This window comes from Danio aesculapii, chromosome 14, assembly GCF_903798145.1.
Source record: "Danio aesculapii chromosome 14, fDanAes4.1, whole genome shotgun sequence".
Lineage (NCBI taxonomy): Eukaryota > Metazoa > Chordata > Actinopteri > Cypriniformes > Danionidae > Danio > Danio aesculapii.
In genome coordinates this window covers 10,064,987-10,087,087 of record NC_079448.1, presented here as the reverse complement: position 1 = coordinate 10,087,087, position 22,101 = coordinate 10,064,987, and the positions used below count along the sequence as shown (strand labels likewise).

Sequence of the window (22,101 nt, the reverse complement as noted above, 5' to 3'; positions counted from 1 at the left end):
TTTTGTTAAAAATAAATCAAGAATCACAAACAATGAAGAAACAGAACAAAGTCCAGACAGTTCTAAACTGTGCAAGCAGAAAATCATGTGTTGATGGAGCAGAATATGGAGCTGTGTGCTGTAGAGACCATCCAACAGCTGCAGCAGGCTTCACTCAGTATCTACAATGTACAATACATTTTAACCACATCCAAACGCTTCTAAAAGGTGGCCTTGGATGGTGAAATGCATATAAAAAACACGACACAGAGAGGTAATTTGATAAAAAAAACAACAATATTATTGCGTTAGATCTTAAATAAACTTTATAGCGCAAAAACATTGTGCACGCATATTAATACAGCTGTTTTGAGTCAGTTAAATCAGTTGACTGTTGAAATTCAAAATTTTAACACAACTTGTTGAGTTAGTAAAAAACAGCCAAATAAGGGTTAAAAATGACCCAATAAAGCACCACATATTTAACTCAACTGGTTGAGTTATTAATAAATAACCTAATAAAGGTTAAAAATAACCCAACAAATCACCAAATATGTTTAACTCAACCACTGGGTTAAATAAATAACGCAATGTTTTTAGAGTGTAGTGTTATGTGCCTATGCAGGTCAGAAACACTGTTTAATACACACACTATGTATCTGTTATTTAAAGAGGCCATTAGTTACGCGTCTATGCAGGTTGAAAGCATGCATAAACATTGCTTATTACACACACAGGGATGTGCAGCAGTACACAATTATCATTAAATATGAAAAATGTAAGTAAGTTTATTCATGACAATTATATATTTCTTTAGTGTTATTATTAGTAGTAGTATTTATTATATGCATATTTATATTTGTTTTTATCATTTTTGTTTAGATTTGTCACAGTTTAGGGCGATAGGAATACAGTGCATCCGGAAAGTATTCATAGCACTTCACTTTTTCCACATTTTTTTGTTACAGCCTTATTCCAAAATGGATTAAATTCTTTTATTTTCTCAAAATTCTACATACAATACCCCATAATGACAATGTGAAAGAAGATTTTTTGAAATTGTTACAAATTTATTAAAAATAAAAAACCTGAAAAATCACATGTACATCAGTATTCACAGCCTTTGCTCAATACTTTGTTGATGCACCTTTGGCAGCAATTACAGCCTTAAGTCTTTTAGAATATGATGCCACAAGTTTGGCACACCTGTCTTTGGGAATTTTTGCCCATTCCTCTTTGCAGTCCCTCTTAAGCTCTATCGGGTTGAATGGGAAGTGACAGTGTACAGCCATTTTCAGATCTCTCCAGAGACATTCAATAGGATTTAGGTCTGGGCTCTAGCTGGGCCACTCAAGGACATTCAACCAAGTTGTTGTGAAGCCACTCCATTGATGTTTTGGCAGTGTGTTTGGGTCATTGTCCTGCTGGAAGAAGAACCGTCGCCCCAGTCTGAGGTCAAGAGCACTCTGAAGCTGGTTTTCATTCAGGATGTCTCTGTACATTGCAGCATTCATCTTTCCCTCTATCCTGACTAGTCTTCCAGTTCCTGCTGCTGAAAAACATCCCCATAGCATGATGCTGCCACCACCATGTGGTGCCTGGTTTTCTCCAACCGTAACGCCTGGCATTCACTCCAAAGAGTTCAATTTTAGTCTCATCAGACCAGAGAATTTTGTTTCTAATGGTCTGGGAGTCCTTCAGATGCCTTTTGGCAAATTCCAGGCGGGAGTGGGTTCCATCTGGCCACTCTACCATACAGGCCTGATTGGTGGATTGCTGTACAGATGATTGTCCCTCTGTAAGGTTCTCCTCTCTCCACAGCTCAGACAGATTGACCATCGCGTTATTGATCACCTCCCTGACTAAGGCCTTTCTCCCCCAATCGCTCAGCTTAGATGGCCGGCCAGCTCTAGGAAGAGTCCTGATGGTTCCAAACATCTTCCACTTGCGGATGATAGAGGCCACTGTGCTCATTGGAACTTTTGGAGCAGCAGAATTTTTTCTGTAACCTTCCCCAGCCTTGTGCCTCGAGACAATCCTGTCTTGGAGGTCTACAGACAATTCCTTTGTCTTCATGTTTGGTTTGTGCTTTGACATGCACTGACCCTGAGACCTTACATAGACAGGGGTATGCCTTTTCAAATCATGTCCAATCAACTGAATTTACCACAGGTGAACTCCAATTAAGCTGCTGAAACATCTAAAGAATGATCAGTGGAAACAGAATGTACCTGAGCTCAATTTAGAGCTTCACGACAAAGGCTGTGAATACTGATGTACATGTGATTTTTCAGGTTTTTTATTTTTAATAAATTTGCAACAATTTCAAATAACCTTTTTTCCACATTGTCATTATGGGGTATTGTGTGTAGAATTTTGAGGAAATAAATGAATTTAATCCATTTTGCAATAAGTAACATAAGCTGTATATAAGCTGTAACATAAAAACAACCCAGGCTCATTCGTAGTCGTAGTCCCGTGTACGTTTCTGGAGACCGCGAAATACGTAGCCGGGGGTACGTACGGCTGCATTTCATTTTTTTAAGCGAACGCTGGGGGGGCGGTGTGATGCCGTTCCTTTCGGCGCTTGCCGGCCGGACAGCCGGCCGCTCGCCTCCGTGTGGAGGGCTTTCCCGCTGCAACCAGTTTGTCCGGTTAGCTCTTCGTGTACTCTGGCGGACTCGAGGCGCAAAGAGGGGCTGACCACGACGACGATGACCGGGTTCGAGTCCGGGGAAGAGCGGTTCCAGAAATCAGGTAAGAAAACAAAAACAAAATCCAAAAAATGAAGCGAACAAGTTCGTCACAGGGTAGGAATGTGGTCAAAATCCGAAAACGTGGTAAAAATCAGACGAGGGCTTTTCTTTTTATGGACGGCTTTTGTGAATCGTCGTTGGTTGGGTTTAGGGACGGAGGAGGGTGGGTCAGCCGATTGGCCGGTCGCACGGTCAATTATTCTGTCATCCAGGCAGACAGCCGGAAGGTCGTTCGACAGCGGCCTCCAGCGGGTTTACGCGAGAACGGCGAGGGCAAAAAGCGCGCACAGCGGCCTCTTGCGGATTCGCGAAAACAAAAACTGCAAAAATACGTACCTCCCGGGACGTATTTCGCGGTCTCCAGAAACGTCCCCGGAACTACGTTCTCAGAATGATCCTGGGTTGCATAAAAAAGGTGGAAAAAAGTGAAGCACTTTGAGTACTTTCGGATGCACTATATGAAGTGTGTTTGGAGATAACAGTTTTTTGAGCAGACTTCATTGTTCATTTATTAGTTTGCTGTAAATTAGAACTTACTTTACAAATAGTGTTAATTAAATCTTTGTGCTTAACAAACGAAATTTTAAAATTAAATATACAATGGATGCCTTCAGTGGAATGCATCCACCACAGTTTTCTGAATCAATGGTCGAAAGAAAGAGATCGAATGGAGGAGGCTCGCTCTCAAGATGGTCTTTCACCATTTTCACGCTAGTGAAGCATTCAGTATTTCCACTTACAAAATATGCCAAATAATTAGCAAATGTGCCATGGTGTGATGCAACTGACTCTTAAAGGGAATGGGAGATTGGTTCAATACAAGTTATGTCCAAAAAAACACACTTAATGGATTAAAAGAATAAGGGCAACCCTTTTAGGCCATGCACCTGGCACAAAGACTGTTTTTCCCATCCTTAAAATAGCAAAAGTGAATTCGGTTTACCCATGTTCCTACATTGGTAAAATAGAGCCCTTGGTCTTTACATGAAATATTATTGTGTCAACATCCACATTTGACTCTAAACAAGCACAACCGCCATTGAAAACGTTATATTTGACACTACATTTGCATATGTAATTTGTTGGTACATTGACATACAGGAATACCTCATGTTTATTCATGAAGAATATCGTAATGATATACTGGAATGTACAGACATGAGGCATTATTTTGCCTAAATTGGACCCCAATTTCCGTCTAGTTTACTGGTGTTTGTGCCTTTATTTAATTTCCCCAAAAACAACATCTAACCAATTTTGCACCCATGTTGTTCACAGATTTCAGGCATCTTAACGTCACCAGCTCTGCTTGTTTGTGGCCTAATTTGCACCTCTTTGAAGCAACTGTGTTATTTAATTCACGCACTGTCGGTAGGTCACTGGCAGAACTTTCAAATTCCATCTGGGCTTTTAGCGAACTATGCTAATTAACCCTGTTTAGTAGATATAGGCATATGTTTTTTTTTTTGAGTCTCTCTATTGTCTGTGCCAAATTGTTTTGTGGTTTTGTGCAACATGTAGCCTATACTGAGTAGGTCTACACAAGGGATAAGAGTAAAGTTTACACTTTTTTAGTAATACTCAAAATAAATGTGACCAAAACCACAGAACTGTACAAAACCAGTCATACATGTATATTTTTGGATTTATGCATTATCTGAATGCTAATAATTATATAATGATATAAATAAGCTTTCCAAAACTGCATAATTTAAAAGGAGAGGACAATATTTGACTGAGATGCAACTATTTAAACATTTAAAAAATATAAATAAATAAATAAATAAATAAATAAATAAATAAATAAATAAATATAGTTGAAGTCAGTATTAATAGCCCCCTGTTTATTTTTTCCCCCAATTTCTGTTTAACGGAGAGAAGAATTTTTTCAACATATTTCTAAACATGATAGTTTATAACTCATTTCTAATCTCTGATTTATTTTATCTTTGCCATGATGACAGTAAATAATATTTGACTAGATATTTTTCAAGACACTTCTATACAGCTTAAAGTGACATTTAAAGGCTTAACAAGGTTAATTAGGTTAACTAGGCAGGTTAGAGTAATTAGGCAAGTTATTGTATAACGATGGTTTGCTCTGTAGACAATCAAAAAAAAAATTAGCTTAAAGGGGCTATTAATTTTGACCTTAAATTGGATTTAAATTTTTTTAAACTGCTTTTATTCTACCCAAAATAAAACAAAAAATACTTTCTCCAGAAGAAAAAATATTATCAGACATACTGTGAAAATTTCCTTGCTTTATTAAACATTTGGGAAATATTTAAAAAGAAGAAAAAAATCAAAGGGGGGCTAATAATTCTGACCTCAACTGTATTTATTTATTTATTTATTTATTTATTTATTTATTTATTTATTTATTTATTTATTATTTATTTATTTATAAGCTGGACCACAACAGATCACATCAATTTTATTTTTTACTTAAGAAGTTATTATTTAAGTTTGTCACCAGAACTATAGAAACTGTATTATGCTTGGGATGGGGATGCTCGTTTCGGTTAATTTTGCCAACCAACAACCGCCGCTCATTAACCGAATATTAACCGTTACCAGAATAATAATAAAATATTATTTAATTTTAAATAAATGACGTGGCTATTTTGTGTGGCACGTTAAATATTGCATTTTAAAACACTGATTTATTTTAACATGTGAACAGCAAACAGAACACAACAGAGCATCTTCATGCTCCTGCAGTGTTTTCAGCAGCATAGAAAAACAGAATAATCTAAACAAAAAGAATAACATAAATCCTGCTCCAGATCTTTTGCACTTAAATGACAAATTTAGATTACAAAACGAAAACACTGACTGAATCCTTTTTAAGAACTGGCATAGGCTGTTTGTCCAATCATGTTTTATTTCTTACGTCAAATAAAAATATTAGGCTACCTCAAATAGATCGCTCCACGGAAAATATGCATTTAATTAATGCTCCGCTGTTAGTATTATATTACAAAACCTCTGTCAACTTTTTTTTTTTTTTCTAAAGTAGAAATTTTGTGCAACGCCATTATGGCTTATTTGGACAAAAAATCCTTTTAACATGGAAAAGATACCTTTTAACATGTGTCACATCATCACGCCTGTAATTAGGACATGGTGAAAGAAACCATTTACCTGAATAAAACACTGCTTAATACTTACACTCAAAAATTTATGAGTTTCTTTTCAAACCAAATTTGGGTCAAGCATGGACATACAGAAGTTAAGATTGTACTTTTGTCCCCTATCATGTCGTCCATCCAATTAAAATGATTTCTGAATTGAGAAAAAAATGTAGGTCGGGGCTTGATTTGGGAACTAATTGGATCATTGGATGATCCATGTCATGATTTTGCCAAGTACGTTGAGATCTATGTTGATCCTGGAAAATCATTTTTGTTTGAAAATGTAATCCATATCTATTCCCTACCCTAAACCCAACCATAACTGTGAATTATTCCCAAATTCGGAGGGGAATAATACACTCATGTAGAACTGTAAGCCTAAACTTAACATAAACTGTAAATGTATCCCTTAATTCTGATTGGCTGATTGGAAATGTGGTTCCAGGATCAACATAGATGATAATCCAGGAGCATGTCCTACTTGGTGAAATCAAGTTGGAGGTTGGAAGATTGGCATTTTTAGCAATATGGTGGGGGTGTGGAGGAATCACCATCGGCACTCTCAGAACAGAACATTTTCATTATTTTTGCAAGTGCACAGATACCTTGTTTACAACAAGCACTGCTATACACATATACAAATAAGAAAAGTACATTTTAATTTCATGCCGACTTTAAATGACATTTTTTATCTGACCCAAATTTGAGTTGAAAAAAATCGACAGTTTACTTAAAATCAGATTTATTCAATTAAAAATCTTGGCATCTACAAACATAAAATGGGAAGCTGCCTGCAGCGCACGAAAAAGAGAAGATGGTTCTGAATGCAAAGCAGCTTTCTACAACTAACATTCATTTGAAGATGAGGCCTGTGATTTGGAGGATTTTACAAAATGCATCCGAAGCAGCACATGTAATGAAAAAGAAAACCAAAAAACATACTGGATGCTTATGTTCTAAGTCTATTTGAAAGCTATGAAGCACACTAGGAGCGTGATTTGAGTTGGATGCTTTGTGGACAAAATCAGCAGCACTTGATGAGATTTGAGCTGGGAACGCACCTTTGCTGTTGTGTTATGGAACCTTGGAGTTGCTATAGGGTTGATATAGAAAACTGGTTTTGTGTAAGGTTGAGGAGGGTGGGGATCAACCTTTGAAAAGAATAACAAAAATACACTTTGTTTGAATTTGCTCTTGCTGTGGAAGAATAGAAATGGAACAGTGAGATGGAAGTGGCTTGGCAACACTGATTCAACACTGACTGCATTCTTTCCCAAGACCAGACAGACGCATCTAATCACAATCAGTATCCGAGACCTCATTTCGTCACTTCAGACCTCCAGCTGCATCACAATTAAATCATAAGATCTAGGCCCTTGTAAGATGAGATGAGAAAGTTAGTCAGAGATGTTGCTGCGACGTACCCTCACAAAGCTGGCAGGGAACCAGCCCTCCTCATCATCGATTTGGCCCCACCACCAGTCCTTATTGGAGGCGTCCAGGACTTTGATGACATCTCCCGCCTTGAACGCCAACTCCCTCTCGGCCATCGTCACGTGATCCCATACTGCCTCCGCATTGACCACTGAGCCTCCGCTGATCAACTGCAGAGAAATAAAATGACCTTGATGGACAAAGCTCCTTTTGTTTTTAAATACACATCATCTTTTTGCAGTCGGTCAGAAAACCAACAGTCCAATCTCAAACCTGTGATACTGGATTAGAAAATGATGTGATGTTAGGCTTTATGATTGTTCAAACACAGTAAAAGAAGAGTAATAAAAGTCAACTTTATACAAACACTGCTAATTTGAAAACTCCCCTAGAGTTGAGTTGACCATTTTTTAATCCATTCAGCTAACCTCTGGGTCTGGTGGAAGCACTTTTAGCTTACTTACTTACTCCCAGGGCCATTTATATCGAAGTTGATCTTTAGCCGCACCACATTGGTGTTTCGTAACATATAGTTTTTATAAGGTGAGTTGTTAGCCCAACATTCAACCATCAATCTGGAGGACCAGGGCATACATATATACACTACAGACAATTTAGCTTACACAATTCACCTACAGCACATGTGTTTGGACTGTGGGGGAAACCAGAGCACCCGGAGGAAACCCACGCAAACACGGGAAGAACATGCAAACTTTACACAGAAATGCCAACTGGGACCTTCTTGCTGTGTGACAGCACTACCCACTGCGCCACCATGTTGCTAGAACTTTTAGTTTAGCTTAGCATAAATAATTCAGTTGGATTAGACCATTAATATCGCTCTCAAAATTTTTGCAATGATCTTACACAGCACTTAAAAATAGTCCCCAGTTAGGCAACTAGGAAAAAAAAGTGCTGTGTAATTTCATTGCTGAATTTCCTGGTACAACGTTCCTTGATTTTTGCACTGGTATGAAAGTATAAGTTCCTACCCATATTAGCATAAAAAATAGCAACATCTTATTTTCATTTTCTTTGTACACAAAAACTACAGAAGTCTCTATTGATAAAAAAAACAGCTTAAACCAGTCTAGGCTTGTTGGCTGGTTTTAGCTGGTCGACCAGCCTGTTTTTAGAGGGGTTTTGGCCATTTCCAGGCTGGTTTCCAGTCATTGCCTGCCTAGTCCTAGCTGGTCAGGCTGGGAGATGACCAGCTAAAACCAGCTTGACCAGCCTAGCCAGGCTGGGAGCCCAGCCAAAACCAGCTATGTCCAGCTTAAACCAGGCTGGTCAAGCTGGTTTTCAGCAGGGTTGTCAAGCATTAAATAGGAAAATTATCAAAACTCTTTGATAGATGCTAATGAGCTAAGCATAGCTAAAAGTGTTCCTGTCAGACTGGGAGATCGGCTGCTAATCATCTAATCAGATTCAATGATTTATGCTAAGATAAGATTGTCACATCCTTTGGCTGTAATGTCCTGGTCTGGACTCTAGAGGGCACATTGTTGTATGCTGTTGTAGTTAACAATTTAAGGGTTTTAAATTTCTGTCCAGAGAGGTCATGTTTTGATCCTCGATTGGTCTCACACAGTCAAGTGATGTGATTTCGCAGGTCAGAGTTCACCAAGCTTGAACTTTGGGCCGAAGCAACCTACTAAACTTGACGCATGACCTTGCGTTTCCAGTCTGATGCATTCGCGTGCGTATAAATGGAAGTCTATGGGGTGAAAAGCCCAGTGTGACCGCAGCTTAATTCTTGGCTACTGTGATTTATAAATCATGTTTAGGTGTTTGTCATTTGCTTTCTTACGTCAACCCTTTGTGTTTGTTTTTTCATTGCTTCAGGATTTTGCGTTGTGAGTACTGTTGGTTCTTTGCTTTGTTTCTAGTGTTCAGAGTATTTTTTTTGTAATCTAGCTAATCACATTTGACTTCTTGAGATGTTTTTGTATGATATCACTTGGACTGAGATATGAAATAAAGCTGCACTTGGGTCCTAACCACAGTAACTAGCTTCGTATTGTGACAAAGGTAACCCAACCCTTTCAACCAACTGGAAAAATGGCTGAATGGGTTAGAAATTGTACTTTTAGCACTTTTAGCTTAGCTTAGCATAAGTTATTGAATTGGATTAGACCATTAGTATCGCTCTCAAAAATTTTTCAATAATATTAAAAACTTACTCTTGCACTTAAAAATAGTCCCCAACTAGGTAACAGCGCTGTGATCATTGAGCCTGCTGAATTTCTGGGTACAACATTCCTCGAGTAATACGCTGGAATGAGAGTATAAGTTCCTACTCATATTAGCCTAAAAAAATTGCAACTTCTCATTTTTTTAATACACAATGTAACTACAGAAGTGGCAAGCTTTAAATAGGCAGATTATCAAAACTCGTTTATAGATACTAATAGGCTAATTCGATTTAATGGTTTATGCTAAGCTAACAAAGCTAAAAGTGTTCCTGTCAGGCTGGGAGATCGGCAGCTAATTGTCTAATCAGATTCAATGATTTATGCTAAGCTAACCTTGTCACAGCCTTTGGCTGTAATGTACTGGTCTGGGGCTGGTTGCACCTGCAGTGCATTAAACGTAGCCTAGTTGTGACTTAAAGTTACAACTTGCACATTACAAAATATTTTTGTTGCACCACTGAACTTAGTTTAAATGAAACGCTACGATCCAACTAAATATTTATGGCAACCTCCCACCATGTGTAACTGTAGAAAAGCATGACATTGAGATTAGTTTACATTGAGGACCTTGCGATCATATTAAATAATTTTCTTCCTCTACCCTTTACTCACAGCCTCATTTTCCTCCCAAATCTCGCTTTTTTTTCAGTTCGTGAAAGAAGAGTTTAATTTTCTATCATGGAGTGTTTTGTGTTAATTGTATCCATCAATTAAAATGAGAATTTTTTCATGACTGAATTTTTCTTCCTGCTGTTCAAGTTTCAAGTTTAAAAAATCAAGTTTAATGTTTTGATAACTGAGGGCGTACTCACACTATGCTATCCGAACCGTGCCAAGGCCCGTTTCCTGGATCGTTTGAGAAGTGTAAATGCTCTGAATCGGGCTCAGGTGTGGTTCAGTTGGCCCCGTTGGAAGAGGTGTGTCAGAGCGCGGTTCACTTGGGCCCGAAACTGAAGACGAAACGTGACTTTTAAGGGACCATTTCATGTGGATTTATTAATCATTCTTACTGTTCAATGACCACAAACTTTCGTAGATTATAAAGACGCAAACCCCTCACTGCACGTCAGCTGCACCTTCAGCAAACTTCCTAATTCCTGCAGCATGAGGACTTCATGATTGCTTATGAGCATGAAAACAAGGGGCATAAGAGTGCTTCGGCCCGGTTCAAGGCAACTGAACATAGTGTAAGTACGCCCTTAGTGTATTCACTGCTTGCGGTGCAGGAGTGTGTCGACTGTAATTTAATGTACTTTACAAATATAATTTGTCATTTCATTTCCATAGGACACTTATATATAGATGCATTAGTTGCAGAATTTTAAAGCAGTAAATGACTTTTACTGGATATTAAGTCATTCAGTGTGATTACGCATGACCTTACAGAGAGCTTACGACCTACTAACTATGGTTTGCCTTAAGAACACATGGTGCAACCGAAGTGAGAACAATTTCAGTTACAAACTAGCTAGTAGTTACTAAGCCCCTAGTGAGGAATTTACGGTCCAGTTTAAGAAGGAACTTTCAAACAGCTGGTGCAACCCTACCCAGGACTCTAGAGGGCACTTTGTTGTATGCTGTTGTGGTTAACAACTTCAGTCCCCATAATACTTTGCTGCTGTTATTTATAAATTATGTTCAGGTGTTTGTCATTTGTGTTTAATATACTGTAAGCCTTTTTGTGTTTGGTTTTTCATCGTTTCTAGATTTTGCGTTGTGAGTACTGTTGGTTCTTTGCTTTTGTTTCTAGTGTGTTTAGAGTATTTTTCTAGTATTGTTTCTTTTTTGTTCAGAGTATCTTTTCTTGTAATCTAGCTAATCACGTTTGACTCCTTGAGATGTTTTTGTATGATATTACTTGAACTGAGATATGAAATAAAGCTGCACTTTGGTCCTAAACACAGTAATTAGCCTCGTATTGTGACAAAGCTAACCTCAGCTAAACTCATTCAGCCAACTGGAAGATTGGTTGATAGGGTTCAAAAATGGTAAAAATCAACTGGTTAACTCTGGTGAGTTCTGAAATTAGCCTAAATTTAAAAATAAAAAAGTTTATTTATTGTGTCTGTGGACCTCCATCTTATTAGAGAAAGTATAGATCCCCTTTAATCACCTTTTTTACTTTCGGTCCTGCATTATCAGTACAAAAAACATTCAAAAATTGTATCTGTTCTAAAGTGCCTCATCTATCTCATAGCAGGTAGGTGTATATTTTTTCAAGAATAGATTTAGCACAATGGTGTAATTTGCAAGAAGTGTCCCAGTGAAATGTTGAAGATACAGTTTTGTATTAATCTTTAGACCTATATAATAGTGAACCACCACTGTACCCCAGTACTATCAGGGGCAAACTTAGTGATTTGGGGGCCCTAAGCAATTCCTGCCATGGGGCCCAAAAATCCTAATATGCACCCTTTTTGTATTTATTTATTTGTTTGTTTGTGTTGCTGAATTTTTCTTAAATCACACATTTTTCATCACTTTTATAAAAAGAAAAAAAAAGAAAGAAAAAAAACCCCACTACAAATAATAAATTGTTTCATTTTTAAAACTAAATCCTTATCTGATTTGACTGCTGGAGTGTTACGTTATTGTGGGGTGGGGGACAAATTTGTGCAGAAGTAATAATTACGATACAATTTAATAGACCCTTAACCTTTCAAAATATGATAGAAAAAGATGTTATATATAGGTAGAATTTATACGTATAAGTATTTATTGGGGGCCCCCAAATTTCCTGGAGTCCCAAGTAGCTGCTTATCTTGCTTATTAGTTAAATCCAACCATGAGCACTATATTACAGATAAATCTTCGTCTAGCTGTGGAGATTAATAATATGACTTCAGTTTGATGACAGTGTTTCAGCAATCCTGCAATTTGTGCTTTCTATCAGCCGTTGTAGACAGTTTAGATGTAACAGGATATTTTGTCAAAAAACAAAATTATTTAGTTTGTGATGAAGCAATTTAGTAACAGTATTTTTATTTAATTAAGCTGAAAACTTGATGCTAGAATGATGAAATTAATGAAATATTTAGGATGAAAGATGAAAACTAACAACTATAGCATTCATCCAACCACTAGAGGGAGCCTTCTGTTGAATATTAACATTAGTCATTACTTCAACTTTTGTTTCCTGTTTGTAGCTTTAAAAACCTCATAATTCAGTTAATTTATTATGTGCTTCTATATATGCATTGTAAAGTATTGAAAGTTCATCTTCCTTGGTATTTTCTTGTTTACTGCTATGATTTTTTTTGTGAGGGGTTTTCAGTTGTGGACACTCATTTCTGTCTTGATTGCTGACCACGTTGACCACCATTGTTTTGGATTCGCTCAATATTCTTCAAGATTGATTCAAACCTTACAACTGCTGCTAGTTTTAATAGTCCAAATAGATGAACAATTGAAGAGTTCAGAACAATGACTGTAAAAAAAATATGGAAGATGCAACAGCGCGTTTCCCATTGAATGCTTGTAAGGCAAAACGCCTCGTTAAAGGCACAAACTGTCTCAAACACTGCTGAAATTGGAGCCTGGGCATGCACAGAAGGGACTACCAAATGAAGCCAGAGGTTGAGCCGCGGAATCAAGCTTCCAAGCAAACGCTTGTACGTCAAATCAACCATGCCCGCTGGACTTCTCACTTGACCGCCTGTATCTGCACTATAACAAAGGCTCGCTAATAGAAATATATCTACTAAAAAACTGAAAATATTACTTTACAAACTGTATTGTAAATAAATGATATCAATATTTTCATATTAGTCAATAATTATACTGAAATTAATTAAAAAACTGAATAAAAATTAATGTACACACATTTACACAAGTAAATAAACAGAATCAATGATGGGCTAAAAATCTGCGGAAATCTGTGGAATTCTGCGTGCGCAGATTCCGTGTAGGCCTAGTTACAACTAACCCTCTGTCTTTTTCAACTTGCCCCACAGGTGGGGTAAATAATAACATTTTTACTCCTGGCACTTTTGGCAATACAGTACAGAAACCATAGATCCGGTGGTCATACTTTCAGTGGTCATTTGTAGGAGAGGCTTGTGTGTTGGTAACAAACAAATGGTTTGTCTAACCCTTTTACTTTCTTCATTATTTGGCCAAAACCAAAAAGTGTTACTTTGTGCCCCACTCTCCCCTATAGAGTAGTTAACATTTTAAGTGGAGCAACATTTTTTATCAAAATTGTCCTAAAACTATGGAACAACACCCATTCTTGTCAATTTTGAAACCTTCGATCTACCTCAAACATTGATGACTACTGTAGTGCCGGTCTAAATAGTAAGTTTATGCTTAGTCTTCATTTGTCTGTCTTGATGTTTGCAGCCATTTTGAATCTGTTCAATATATTCTCCTGCAAGACGGAGTCAAACCTAACTACAACCCTGAGTTCATTCCAATTACAGACTAGGACTGCTCCCAGTGGTATTATTTAAAACAACTCATTCAAATCAAATCTCATAACTCAAATAACTGTTCTGCAGTCTAATTTCCATCTACTCCAAAAAGCGCCAAAGGTTTCTATTTACGTACACTGCAATGGCGGATACCAGTTGAATGTTAATGTGATGTCTGATAAAGAGATTGTGGCATTGCTACAAAGACTTTCAATAAATATGCTGAAAAAGGTGACAAAGGATCATTTATTCTGCTTATGTTAGACCACAGGACTCAAGAACTGCTGTCTGTGATCATTTTTGCGGGGATTATACATGCTTAAACTGTAATACGGCAAGAAGAGGAGGGATCCCAGAAGAGTCTGTCATGGAATATAGGTTTAGATCAGTTAAATGACTGGCAAGAATTGCATTTATTTTTAAATATTTCACTTTTAGGTTGTAATTGTTGTATATTCACACAAATGAATCAGAAAAAAGTACAGGATTCAGTGACGAACAGACTTATTTACAATCTAGAGATGTGATAAAACCATTTCTCATCACATGTTAATAAATGCTGTTTCTGGCCAGCAAAACATTTTATGTTTAATAGACATCTAAACATAGACAGCTTGGCTAAAACAAGGCTAAACAAGGCTGTCAGTGAAATTCTAATAAACATCTAAGAATAGCCCAAAACAAATAGAAAGATTAGACAGACTTTATATGTGTAGTCATTCATTTCTGTCTATTTGACGATTAGTCTATTAGATTTTCACTGACAGCCCAAATTTAGTCTTAATTTAGATAAGTTGACTATGTTTAGACGTCTACTAGACATCTATTAGACATCTTTTAAGCATCAACCCCAATTACAAGATGTTCCAGGATGATTTATGCTGGTTAGAGCTGGTATAGTACCGGCCTGGAAAGTAGACCAGCATAATCATGGTTTCCTCAATCAAAACTGAGCTAGTGTACAAGCACTTTCCATATGGGGACCACCAAAGCAGCACAGCTTGCAAAACATATGTCCTGCTGGTGAACCGCAATGCTTCATTTTCATCAGGGTCTACCGTGTTCAGCAGCTCAGAATATCTCAGCAGCTGTTTATAAGCTGGATTTATTCACAGCACACCTTTAAGCTAAGCTTTTAACCTCAGCCTCACACTGACTGCACACAATGTCTCAAACACCAATATTTTAACGATTCATATTACTCTCAGATTTTTTTTAGGTATCAAGACACATTTTAGGGTGTTTTTTTGTAGCATTACAGCTTAATGTCAAAGTATATCAGCACTGTGTGTTGTTTTTGGGTTCTGAAAAAGTGCTTTGTCCCAGAAATGGAAAAAGCTAATGTCAGAATAAAAGATTGAAGCTGCTCATTCTCATTTAGACTCACTGAATATTCTGATTACTTCATTATGAATGTGTACACAGTAGTGTGCTGTTTAAATCCATTATGGTTTCTATAAGCTACTTTAGAGGAAACAAGACAGACAGGATGCGCGCAAAGCAAATGGGAATAAAAGATCTGTTCAGCTCTCTGTGATCATCTATCATCATCAAATGTGTTCAAGAATGAGTTTTACAGGTTTAACACGTCTTTAAAACAGTGCATGTTTGTAATGAATTACAGCGATTTACTTCATTACCACAGCCGTGTGTCAGTACAATTATAAAAGAAGATGCTTCAATCCCAGGTTGTGAATGTTAAATCTGGTTTATTTTGTACATTAACATAACGGATATCAATACAGCAGTTGATTTTAACCTGTATCCTGTCACATTTGCCGTGCAAATACAGTGCAAAGCTAAACCCACGCGCTGTATGTGTGTGTGAACTTTGTAACAACATTGTGTGACTCATCATTGCAACTCCACAACAAACACATCAAATAGTCATTGGGAAAGTTCTTACTGTAATATTTCTCACAAACGTTACGTGAGATTTGCTTCCTTCATGTCTGCCTGTTGTCTGACGCAGCCAAGGGTGGAGATTGAGTCACACTGACAGGCATGTGGGAACGGTGGGTGGGAAAGACTAGCATTAAATGCAGTCCACAAAAACGCTACAAGAGGCTCAGAGCTAAAAATTACAAACTTCTGAAAGATATAATAAATGATCTGATGGGTGTTTTGAGCTGAAACTTTACAGACACATTCTGGAGACACAAAAGATTTATATTAAATCTGGAAAAAGGGTAAACTAGGTGCCCTTTAAGTAAAATATACTGTCTGACAAAAAAAAATAAATAAATAAAACAACCATGTCACTGAACATTAACAAATACAAAATACCAGTAAATTAATAATAATAATAATAATGATAATAATAATAAAATAAAAATGTCAGCCAGCTAGCACATGAAGTGGTTCAACCAGTGGAAATAATCCATAATTTATTTGGCTTAACAATATCGGGCTAATTTTGTTATCGAACCGATAATGATAACATTACAAATATCATTTATCAGCTGATATGGCCACTGATACATATTTTAGAATCCATTTATCCCCTTTTGAGCCCATATTTGAATCCATTTAGTTGATCTCCAGATCTGGCAAGAGCACTTTGGCTTAGCTTAGCATAAATCATTAGATTGGAAGTGACCATTAGTATCTTGCTCATAAAAATTTGAAAAAGTGTTTTGTTAAGTTTCCTATTTAAAGCTTGACTCTTCTGTTTGTGTACTTAAACTGACAGAATTATTATTTTTTTATTAAAAAAGTGAAGTGTTCCTTTAAAGAACAGCATATTCACCACTCTCTAAGGGCGTACTCACACTATGTCCAGTTGCCTTGAACCAGGCCAAAGCACACTTGTCCCCCCTCCCGTCTCCCCCGACGGCCCGCACTCCCATTACAACCGGGCCTGTGCACGCTTGCATCATTGATGATGCGCTGTTCAGTAAGCGATTACGCTTAGCACAGTTGAGATTACTTTAGTTATATTGTTTTAGTAGTTTGGGATGCAGTGACACGCAGTCAGATATTTCGCCGAACAGATCAGCCACTTTTGACGCTCACAAACAATCGTAAAGTCGTCATGCTTCAGGAATTAGGAGGTTTGCTGAAGGTGCAGCTGCCGTGCAGTGAGGAGTTTACGTCTTTAATAATCTACGACAGTTTGTGTTCATTAAACAGAAAGAATGATAAATAAATCCATATGAAACTATCCCGTAAAAGTCACTTCTCGTATTCAGTTTTGGGCTTAGGCGCGCTTTACACTCACTCTACAAGCGTACCGCGCCAAACCCTAAGTGAACCGCGCTCTGGCACACCTCTTTCAACTAGGCCAGGGCCGGCCAAGTGAACAGTGCCTGAGCCCGATTCAGAGCACTCACACTTCTCAAATGATCTGGAAAACAGGCCTGGGCATGGTTCGGATAGCATAGTGGGAGTAGGCCCTAAAACTAGCATATTAGCTTGCACCTTGAATCTAAACTTCTCTGACCACCTTTCTAGAACTGCTCGATCTTGCAGATTCTCACTCTATAACATCAGAAAGGTCCGACCCTTCCTATCTGAACATGCAGCTCAACTCATTGTTCAAGCTCTTGTTCTCTCCAAACTGGATTATTGCAACTCTCTACTAGCCGGGCTTCCAGCTAATTCTATCAAACCTCTTCAGCTGCTTCAGAACGCAGCAGCACGAGTGGTCTTTGATGAACCCAAAAGAGCACGTCACTCCGCTACTCACCCGTTTGCACTGGCTGCCAGTTGCTGCTCGCATCAAATTCAAAGCTCTGATGTTTGCTTACAAAGCGACCTCTGGCTTTGCTCCTTCTTATCTGCTCTCACTTCTGCAGATTTATGTGCCCTCCAGAAACTTGCGTTCTGTGAATGAACGTCGCCTCGTGGTTCCATCCCTAAGAGGGAAGAAATCGCTTTCCTGAACTCTCACATTCAATCTGCCCAGTTGGTGGAATGAACTTCCTAACTGCATCAGAACGGCAGAGTCACTTGCTGTCTTCAAGAAACGACTAAAAACTCAACTGTTTAGTCTCCACTTTCCTTTCTAATTTTAACTGCCTCTCTGGCTATACCACTAACTGTACTCTCTCTCAAAAAAAAAAATTCTAATGCTTTGATTCTTAGACTACACACCTGAAACTTGTCTATAGCACTTATTCACTGCTGCTCTTATAGTTGTGTAAATTGCTTCCTTGTCCTCATTTGTAAGTCGCTTTGGATAAAAGCGTCTGCTAAATGACTAAATGTAAATGTAAATCGATCCTGGAGGACAGGTGTCCTGCATTGTTTGACTCCAACTTCCTTCAACACACCTGTATGAAATTTTTGTATATACCTAGAAACAGCATGATTAGCTGCTTCAGGTGTGTTTTAATACGCAGGACACAGGCCCTCCATGACCAAATTTGCGCACCCCTTCTTTACAATAACAGGAAATGAATAATGACGTATTATTATGTAAACTACACATTACTTTATTATGAATTAACGATGAGTTAAGGCGTGTGCTAATCATGAACTATATTTAACTACTACATGAGTCACATGAGTTCATGTGTTAATAACAGCTACCTTAATTACTTATTAGTACATGTTGTTAACTAATGTATTAATTAACATTTTAGTTTATGTATAATTATGTCATGACTTAACATGGAGGGGCACATCATCATTAATTCATGCTTAACCTCTAATAAACTCCTCTGTTTAAACTGTTCACGTTAATGTTAACATAACACTTTTCTATTGTTAATCAGTGTATTCAGTCGCACTAGACGGACATGCATAAGGAGTTCATTAGTAGTTAAGAATGAATTAATGACGACGTACCCCTCCAAGTAAACTCACAATATAATTATACAACAGCTCAAGAGTTCATGATGGTTAAATTGAGCAAAACTAATGTGGTAATTAACACATTAATTAACAAACAAGCATGTACTAACAAGTAATTAAGGTAGCCGCCATTCACACATGAGCTCATTTTGTAGTTGAGGTTAGTTCATGATTAGCACATGCATTAACAACATTAGTCCATAATAAAGTAATGTTTAGTATACTTATTAACACATCATTATTCATGTACTGTTATTGTAAAGTGTTACCATAAACTCTATATACAGGGTGAGCCATTTATAAGGATACACCTTAATAAAATGGGAATGGTTGGTGATATTAACGTCCTGTTAGCGGCACATTAGTATATGTGAGGGGGCAAACTTTTCATAATGGGTGGTGACCATGGTGGCCATTTTGAAGTCGCCATCTTGGATCCAACTTTTGTTTTTTCAATACGAAGAGGGTCATGTGACACATCAAACAAGAAAAAACAATGGCGTGCTTGGTTTTAACGTAACTTAATCCTTTCATGAGCCCGCTCACATATACTAATGTGCCACAAACAGGACGTTAATATCACCAACCATTCCCATTTTATCAAGGTGTATCCATATAAATGGCCCACCATGTAGATCTCTTTAACAGAGATGTCTTAGATTTTTTCATTTGAGCCACCCATGAGCTACAAACAGTAAAACAATAAGAAGTGGCACTTGATAGGCCGTTTGTACAGTACATGGCAGTACATGCATGCTGTCAAAGCGTTTGGCGATGGTTTTTCTGAACTCACCTGCAGCTTACAACAGCCACAGGTTCACTCTGACTCCAGCCTCAAAAGTGTGAAGCATTCTCTGGTCTTACACTAATACAAATATAGTAAATAAACATAGAAAATGCTGAAGACCTAAAGTAAATAGCACCATAAATAACTAACAACAGGAAGATCAAGGGTCTGAGCAATTTGCACAATTCAATTACAATCTATTTTGAAAAAGATTAATGATTAGTGCCAATATACAGTTGAAGTCAGAATTATTAGCCCCCCTGTTTATTTTCCCCCAAATTTCTGTTTCGAAATATATTAGTTTTAATAACTTATCTCTAATAACTGATTTATTTTACCTTTGCCATGATGAGAGAGAATAATATTTTACTAGATATTTTTCAAGACACTTCAATACAGCTTAAAGTGACATTTAAAGGCTTAAATAGGTTAATTAGGTTAACTAGGCAGGTTAGGGTAAATAGGCAAGATATTGTATAACGTTTGTTCTGTAGACTGTCGAAAAAAACATAGCTTTGAAGGGCTAATAATTTTGACCTTTAAAGTGGTTTGGGTCTTATTTGGGTGGGAGACAGCAATGTGTGAGGGTCAATGGGGTGAAGTCATCTGTGCATCCTAACAATATGGGAGTACCTCAAGGGTCTGTTCTTGGCCCATTGTTGTTTACAATGTACATAAATGATCTTCCAGATTTCTGCCCAGGGGTTAACTGCCAGTTATATGCAGATGGCACAGTCATCTATGTCTCTGCTAAAACACCTTGCCGGGCAGGTGAGCAACTGACCCAGGCTTTACAACATATTTCAAGATGGCTTGAGCTGTCTCATTTAACGTTGAATGTCAAGAAAACAGTTTCTATGTGCTTCTCTATAAGAAATAGACATGAAGGGATACATTTGAGGTGCTGATTAAAAATAAATATATTAAAGAATTGAACGAATTTAAGTATCTTGGCATAACTCTAGACATTAATTTACAATTTAATAGTCATGTTAAAAATATAAGTAAAAAGGTAAAGCCAAGTCTAAACTGTTTTCGTTTTATTAGAAGATTTTTAACACATCAAACTGCAAAATTATACATGCACAATGATATTCTCTCACTTGATATATTGCATTACATTATGGTCACAAGCCTCTTTAACTACATTGAAGCCTATTGACTCGATATAGAAACGAGCAGTTAAAATGATTGACTTGAAGCCTATGCGATGGCATCATTGTGATGATTTATATATATGCAACCTTTTTAGTTTTGATAGTTTTATAAAAATTTTATTATCTTAAATTGGTTTTTAAATGTTTAAATAATCATGTTCCAATGCTGTATTCAGATCTAATCAGTAAGCATCAAACCTCTCACAGAGTCACACGAGCAACTGCTAATGGTGGCTGTCTAGTGCCAAAGTGTACCTCATCTGGTCAATCTGTTTTCTCTGTAAAGGGAGCCAAACTGTGGAACGATTTACCTGTTAGCCTAAAATTAGAAAGTAATATAAATATTTTAGTATAGTGTTCTTAAAAAGTGGTTAAAAACAAAACAGCAGTGTTTGCACAAATAGTCTACTATTAGTTTGTTTGATCATGCCACCTTTGCTTTTGCCTTTAGTCATTTTATGTAAAGAATTATAATATTGTGTATATGTATTTATTATAATTTCATTTTGTCAATTTTGTCAAGCCTCTTGCACCTAGCACTTAGCGGCTAAAATAAATGAAAACCTGTAAAGGCCGAGACACACCAAGCCCAGTGTAATTGTGATGTTCATGTCAAATAAATAAAAATAAAATGTTTTTTAAAAAATTGAAAAATGCTTTTATTCAAGCCGAAATAAAGCAAATAAGACTTTCTCCAGAAGAAAAAATATTATCAGACATACTGTGAACATTTCCTTGCTCTGTTAAACATCATTTGGGAAATACTTAAAAAAGAAGAAAAAAAAGAAAAATCAAAGGAGGGCTAATAATTCTGACTTCAACTGCATATGAAAAGAAATGTTATACTGCTCCGTGAATCACTAAAAAATAGATCTTAATATTTCAAAAAGATCATATAATTAAGACACCTTTGAAGTCGTCTTTCATTATGGAGCCCCAGTGAATTATTGTTACATAACCGCCCTCAGTTATTCTCATGTTTGTGCATTCATTTATGTCCACCAATGAATGCTATTAGATTCTGCACTGAGCCAAAAAATAAAAAATAAAAAACAACACAAAAAATGACAAAAATAAATAAAATCATTCCATATCAGTCTTACTGTTTTTGTCAGCTACATGAGAGCTTGATTTTATTTTAGTAAGTCATAAGCCTTGCCGATAAAACTTGTCTGAAATGAAAATGTACAAATGTTCAAATCATATTAGAATCAAAACAAGGTACATGTCTGTGAGCAACATCCACATTTGTGATGAGATTGTTTTAATGGCTAAAAAATGCCCTAACCAACTACAAACATCCTCAGTGAAAACTCAGTTTCTATATAGCAAAAAAATATTATGTAACAGACTTGTGTCCTGATTGAGGAACCCTAAAAGACGCGCAAGCTTGCCAAAGACAGGTTTACACATACAAACACATTGTCATCAAGCAGCCTCCTTAACA

General features: G+C 37.0%; 1 protein-coding gene across 5 annotated transcripts in view; it reads right to left on the bottom strand.

Annotated features, from left to right (window-relative positions):
• Nucleotides 1-22,101, bottom strand: part of arhgef9b (Cdc42 guanine nucleotide exchange factor (GEF) 9b) — a 104,218-nt gene that overhangs the window by 35,091 nt on the left and 47,026 nt on the right. For 4 of the 5 annotated variants that reach the window (XM_056472000.1, XM_056472004.1, XM_056472002.1 and 1 more), the window contains 2 exons: nucleotides 7,297-7,476; nucleotides 6,934-7,023 (listed from right to left, as the gene is read on the bottom strand). In XM_056472000.1, the coding sequence (XP_056327975.1) occupies nucleotides 6,934-7,023; nucleotides 7,297-7,476 (270 nt within the window). The remainder of the gene's footprint in view (nucleotides 1-6,933; nucleotides 7,024-7,296; nucleotides 7,477-22,101) is intronic. The other variant, XM_056472001.1, reaches the window with a different exon arrangement.